Source organism: Hordeum vulgare, chromosome 4H (genome assembly GCF_904849725.1).
Source record: "Hordeum vulgare subsp. vulgare chromosome 4H, MorexV3_pseudomolecules_assembly, whole genome shotgun sequence".
In the NCBI taxonomy this organism is placed as follows: domain Eukaryota; kingdom Viridiplantae; phylum Streptophyta; class Magnoliopsida; order Poales; family Poaceae; genus Hordeum; species Hordeum vulgare.
In genome coordinates, this window is record NC_058521.1 from 367,417,292 (window position 1) to 367,423,651 (window position 6,360).

General features: G+C 50.7%; 1 protein-coding gene across 3 annotated transcripts; it reads left to right on the forward strand.

The window, feature by feature from the left end:
- The first annotated feature begins 695 nt into the window (after positions 1-695).
- On the forward strand, positions 696-2,535 carry LOC123448637 (CDT1-like protein a, chloroplastic). 3 transcript variants are annotated; one of them, XR_006631877.1, is made up of 3 exons: positions 696-1,186; positions 1,276-2,038; positions 2,128-2,535. XR_006631877.1 is itself a non-coding variant. In XM_045125597.1 (3 exons), exons 1-3 carry the CDS (start codon positions 992-994, stop codon positions 2,360-2,362), a joined length of 375 nt encoding a protein of 124 aa, XP_044981532.1. In that variant the 5' UTR covers positions 712-991; the 3' UTR covers positions 2,363-2,535. The 3 variants fall into 3 exon arrangements, 1 of the variants encoding a protein (XP_044981532.1); XR_006631876.1 differs by having other exon boundaries at positions 697-1,199; XM_045125597.1 differs by having other exon boundaries at positions 712-1,011; positions 1,919-2,038.
- The last annotated feature ends 3,825 nt before the right edge of the window (positions 2,536-6,360 follow it).

The window sequence follows — 6,360 nt, forward strand, 5'->3', positions numbered from 1 at the left end:
CCCCGCACCGCCCGCTCGCTCGACCCCCACCCCGCTCGCTCGACCTCTAGCGCGCTCGCTCTCCCTCCCCCGCTCGCTAGGGTTTCTCTCCACGCCGCCGGCCCCCGGATCCAGCTCCTCCTCGACGAGGCCCTCTCTCCTGCCACCGGCCCCGGCCTCCTATGCTGCCCCGTCGTCGGTCTAGTCCTCCTCTGCTCCCCGCCACTGTTCCCCTTTTGCGTGGCTCCTCTCCGTCGTTCCCCTTCTGCACAGCTTCTCGCCGCGGCTCTCTCCAACGAAGACCCATGGCCGACGGGTAGCCCTCATCTACCGTCCTCCTCCTCCCTATCACGTTTCGCTCTCGGCCCTTCCCTTTGGCGTCGCCGCTCCCCGCCCTTCCCTCCGGTGTTGCCACTCCCCGCCCTTCCCTTCGGCACTGCCGTTCCCGACCCTTCCCTCCGACGCCCCTAGTCATCTCGTCGCAGTTCGCTGCCTTCCAGTTCGCCATCTGCATCCAGGTCGAGCTACCCCTGGCAAGGGCATTACATACTTTTCACATACCATAACAGATACAAGCTGAAAAAACAGGCATTGAAAAAAAACTGATTACCTTATTATTTGAAGCTTATTTTTTCATGAGCTTATTTACTACTCCACTTATTTTCACATGGGCTTATTTCCCCAACATGCCTAAAAAAAACGGGCCCTAAAGAATCCCTAAAACACTCTCTCTCATGAATCTCAGGCCCACCCCTCGGTCGATCTCCTCTCCCCGCGATCTCCACGCCGCCGCACCACCCACACCGGCCGGTTCCGGTGAGCTCCAGCCGCGCGCAAAACGCTTGATGCCGCCCAGTGCTCCATGGCGGCTCCTACGGCGTGCTCACCTACCCGGCCCTTCACGCCGCTGTGATCTTCGGCCCTTCACGCCGCTGTGATCTTCGGCCCTATCGCGCTCCTGGACGAGTCCACGGTGGCGGGCCCCAGCCGTCCGCCCCTCTGGGTGACGTCCATGGCCACATTCACTCGCACGTGAGCACCCCCTCCCCTCACTCTGCTCCTCAGATCCGCTCTCCTCCTGTCCCCTGTCGTACCGTGGCTCTGAGATTGAATGGTCCCTCTCGGGAAGCCCCACCTCAATGTCAACACCATCGGGCAAGACCACTCTCATCGTCGCCATCACCAACGTCAGATCAGGCCTGCTCCGGTACACTTGCAGTGTGAGTTGGTTCGAGTTCGAATGGCTCGCCGTGTGTAGGTGTGATCTGAATTATGAAAGAGTGAATCTTTTCGCAGGTGTTATCGAAGGCTGGGAGCGCCAAGGTGGTGGAGTTCGACGAGATCGACAAGGCCCCGGAGGAGAAGGTCGTCAAGGAGGTCCGTCGGGCGGCGCTCGAGCTGCAGCGCGCGGGCAGGGCCCCGTGGGTTCTGATGCTGGGGAAGAATAGTTCCAAGGATGCAAACATTTTCTCTGATTAGCATTGGATCTAGTCTGTTTTCTTGTTTGCGCCGCCAAACTGAATCATTTTACATTGTCTGTTTCAAGGTCGATTTCTTGTTTGCGCCCCCTAGATCGGATCCTTTTACTTAGTTTCAGGCCATCATTGAATCTGTACATATTGTTTGTGTGGTGGAATTTAGTGCAACTGACATTATAATCACTCCAAGGATGCAAACATATTTTCTGATTAGCGATGGATCTAGTCTGTTTTCTTGTTTGCACCCCCAAACTGAATCATTTTACATAGATTCAGACCATCAACATTTTTGTGAAATCAACAACAATCTATATATTTTTATTTCTCTAATGAAATTTACTGCAACTAACATTAGATGATTGCAATTGTTATCTGGATGCAAAATTCACCCTGATAATTTCCAGCTTCTTTTTACTGCAATAGTTCTGTTTTCTAATTTGGTTTATGTCATTGACGATCAGCTATGAGATTGTCTGCGAGTTGTTCAACTGCTTCGAGAGCTCCACCGGGCTCCTCCGCATGAAGAGATCCAAGGCAACATTCCCCATTATCTGCTCTAGCATTCAAAACTTGGCTGAGAGGTACTGGCCTCTAACGACAATAAATTAGATGATTGCTGCTGTGTTTGATTTACATAATTCAGTGTCTAATTTACACATTCTGTGTGTAGGAGGTTTACCTATGGCCATATTGCACAGCTCAAGTACATTATGCCCGAGACTATTGTCATCAACAAGATCCTTTTGCGTGACGACAAGACCTGCTGCATGAAGCCGGATCTTCAAGTGAACCTATTGGTTGATTCAGTTGAAGACAGTGCGATGCAGAAGGGCGAAAACTGTTACTTTGCTATGAGAAGGATGTTCAGGCAAAGGCTCGTGGACTTCCTTCATGAAACATCCTGAGTTATATATGATCATCATGTATCTTTCACACTTTCAGCATACAGTAGTTAATTGTGCAAGTTTATTGTCATATGAGAACAGTTCGGTAAATGTATGGTTACTAGTGCTAGTGAAGGAAATGTACTAGTTGGTGTATGCTTAGTTGATATGAAGTATTCATGTTCTCTCTGTAATTTATCTTTAAGGGAGATGACATCCCAGAGCATGAGCTGCAGGGTACAATGTTGGTAATACATCATCACGATGCTGTGGTGGCGACCACGGCGACGACATCATCATGGTGATGCAGCGACGATGATGAAGTCGGCGGCGACATCGTCACGGTGCTGCGACGGCGATGACTACGACGATGACGGCATCAACACCATCAACATGGGCTTGTGGAGGCGTCGACGCCGGCGTTGATGACCTATATGCGTGGTGTATATTGTATATATATGTATGTATTAATTGTATTAGATATGTATGATTGATGTGACGGCGATGACTACGATGATGACGGCATCAACACCATCAACATGGGCTTGTGGAGGCGTCGACGCCGGCGTCGATGACCTATATGCGTGGTGTATATTGTATATATATGTATGTATTAATTGTATTAGATATGTATGATTGATTGTATGCATAACATATACTTCCTCCGTCCGGAAATACTTGTCCTAAAGATGAATGTATCTAGACTTATTTTAGTTATAGATACATCCATTATATCCATTTTTAGGACAAGTATTTCTGGACGGAGGGAGTATGTATTATGAAATGCATGTATATGAGTACTATGAAATGTATGTCTAAACTGAAGTAGTTTTTTGTTTTAAATCCTAATTAGTTACTAGTAGCATGGGTGTATCCTACATGCGCTACTATTCCTACATTAGTAGTAGCGCCCGTATGAAATAGTAGTAGCATGGGTCACGAGCGCTTACAGAGTAGCGTGGGTTAGAACACGTGCGCATGGGTCACCAACACTACTGGTATGTCTGTTTACGAGTAGCGTGGGTTAGAACACGTGCTGCTACTAGCATTTAGTTGTAGCCCGCGCTACTGGTATGTAAAAAAACCCATGCTACTTGTAAAGTTTTTTGTAGAGTGTTGGCTTGCACTTGGCCCACTTCACCACTTGCTACTAGCACTTAGTTGTAGCCCAGCGCTATTGGTATGCAAAAAAAAAACCATGCTATTAGTAAAGTTTTTTCTAGAGTGTTGGCTTGCACTTGGCCCACTCTTTGGGAAATTCTTCACCACTTACGATGTTGGTGGGATCAACTAAGTCTTGGGCATGGAGGAGTCATAACGAATTTCTTCATGTGTTTCGGAGTGACATATGTGTACTCCGTTCATTCCTTAGCCCATCTTCTCTCAATTTTCTGAATGCGTGTTTTGCGCTTCTCCTTGGTTTCCTTGCTATATATCTCCTCATTGGGAGTGTAGTAGTCATTATATATTTCCTCTGTAATTTCAAAGGCAGTATTTGTTTCTTCCTTCTTTCTTCCTTTCTCATGCCTTTTTTCCTTCACCCATTTTTTTCATTTGAGGATTTGAACTTTTGATGATTCTGAGAATGTTTGCAATTTTTCTTCAAGAAACGCTGTAAATGAGTTAAGTTGATGAAAACCTATAGATTCATTAGCGGACATTTTGTACCTGTGAATAGAGTATAGGTGCAAAAAAATTGAAGAGGTCATATGGGTTCTCAGAAATTTTCCAGGAGTATATCAAGTTGAGGAATTTGGCTATAAAAGCCTTGAAAATTTTCGCTAAGTGTTCTTGACTTAGGTTTGAGAGTTGTGCAGATTTGAAAATTTACACAATTGAGGAATCTTTAAAGAAAAACATGACTTACAATAACAAATGAAGGGAAATGAATCTTTTAAGGTGTTTGCAGGATGAATTATTGAGGGGTAAGCACCTTTTGAGGATTTTAAGAAATCTTAAAGATCAAATAGGGAAGTGAAATTAGATTTTAATTACCGTTTTCTCATAACACGACGAACACAGAGTGGAAGTGGAGGAGTTCATCAGTTCAGATCTCCTACGCCCTAACTTGGCGATAGAAGAGAACTACAACGGCGACAGTGTGAGGATTTCCGCGGCTGGCGCAAGTACGACGACGAGGAGGTTGTGTCGGAATCGAGGCTCCGCGGAGCCAAGAAAAGGTTCGAACTCTGGGGTGCGCTCACTCCCCTGCCATGTTCTACCTCTCAGCTTCACGACGACTCTCCAACGACACGAGCTAAGGGAAGCAAACTAGAACATGCGGTCGTTTACCCAAGTTCGGTCCATCTTGCGGTGTAATACCCTACTCCTGCTTATTTTGGGATTGATTGAGGTGGGAGACGAGTACAAAGGTGGGTTCTTGCCCTAGCAGCGGCGATGGGGATTCGATCCCTACTATGGAGGCAGAGCCTCTCTTTTGTACTGGCCTTGGTCCTCTTCCCCACGAAAATATTGGCGGGAAGTGTTGCCACAACGACTGTTTTGAAAGGGTACAGGACTGCAGTGCACCCTCACAAAAGTGGTCTTCGCGTGCAAAAGCTTCTCTTCATGACTCGCCCGTGGGCTCGGCGTGACTTCCGTCCTGCCGAGCCCCCAACCTTAGTCTTCTTGCACCGCTCGGGAAACCTTTCAGAGTCGCTTCGGGAGCACGCTAGCTGACCCGACTCTCTTAGCATGGAAGAGGAAATCCTCCCTGTCCGTGCCTGCTCACACCGCTCCTGCGCCGCCTCCACTGCCTGCATCATCCACGTGAAGGTGCAGGGTCATGGGCCCCTACCAGGTTGCCCCCGGCGGGCGCACCCCTCTAGAGTCTCAGGGGTAGCCTCGGGACGCGCCCTCACAATGGACGCCCTCTTGTGGCCCTTGGAGACGATCTTCAAATGCTCTCCTTGCGAGGCGAGGGACCTCGCGAGGGTCCTCCTTGTCGGGCTTGTCTATGGGTAGGACCAGGCTAGCCCAGCCGCGTCGCACCTAGGGACGCAGGCCGACGGGCCTGGGTACCCCCGGTACCAGGGGCCTGACAGTAGCACCGAGGCCCGCGTTTGTGCACGAATCTGCTTGGTGGGAGGGGCGAAGCGACGCGGGCCCCAATCACCTGCAGGCCAGGCTCGATGCACGGCATCCGACTTGACGTGGGACTCTCCCTTCCCGAAACTCTTCGGGAACAACTCCGAGTGAATTGAGACAAAGCATGCATGCAGTGCCCGCCATCATTGCTACCTTGACCGGCGGCACCCACTCGTGCTCTCGTTCTCGTGCGAGATTGCCCCCGGGCCCGCGACACACATGGGATAGCCCATTGGAGTAGGGAGGCGCGAGCCTGCGCTGTCCACCGGCCAGGCCTGGCACGTGGCGCTCGACTTGGCATGCATCACCTCCACCCCTTGTGGCACCTCGGGTATCGTGATTGAGCCTACAAAAACCACTACGTCCCAAGGGTGAAGCTGCCACCACACAACTGCCTCATCTGCCTTCTTCCCCCACTTCTCTGCCATCCTTGCCCAAGCTCGGCCTTCATTCCTTCCATGGCGACCAGTGGAGTTGTCACGAGCGCCAAAGCGTGGGTGGGGACTTCGGCACCGCCGTCGTCCCCCGGGGGCGGCGAGGTCCGGCCCCCAAGGCCATCCCGAGCGTGCGCGCGCTGGGTCACCAGCGACGAGTAAGTGTGTCATCGTTCCCACTTCTCGTTGCATATCCTTCCCGATCTAATGAATCCGATCACTAAGCTTTTTAGGGAACCCGCATCCAAGAGGCCTAGGGACGCTTCACCCGGGGCACTCCTTCGTGCGCCACTGGTTGGTGAGTGTTCTTCTTTAGCGCTTGGCCTGCCAGGGCTCGGGGGATCACGATCTTAGCCGAGGTAGCGATGGAGCCCCGGGAGTGCGCGAGCGAGGATTCCGCGTTCACCCCTCAGAATCTCGGGTGCGAGGCATACCTGACCCTTAGGGAAACTGTCGTCATCCAGCAGGAGGCAATCGTGTCCCACGGCGAGTGGGAAG

Bases quoted from the DNA above. Each gene is read 5' to 3' on its own strand.
- LOC123448637 (XM_045125597.1), top strand. From the start codon at position 992: ATGGCCACATTCACTCGCAC. The intron at 1,012-1,918 runs GTGAGCACCCCC...ATTGACGATCAG, and splicing joins ATGGCCACATTCACTCGCAC to CTATGAGATTGTCTGCGAGT. The intron at 2,039-2,127 runs GTACTGGCCTCT...TTCTGTGTGTAG, and splicing joins ATTCAAAACTTGGCTGAGAG to GAGGTTTACCTATGGCCATA.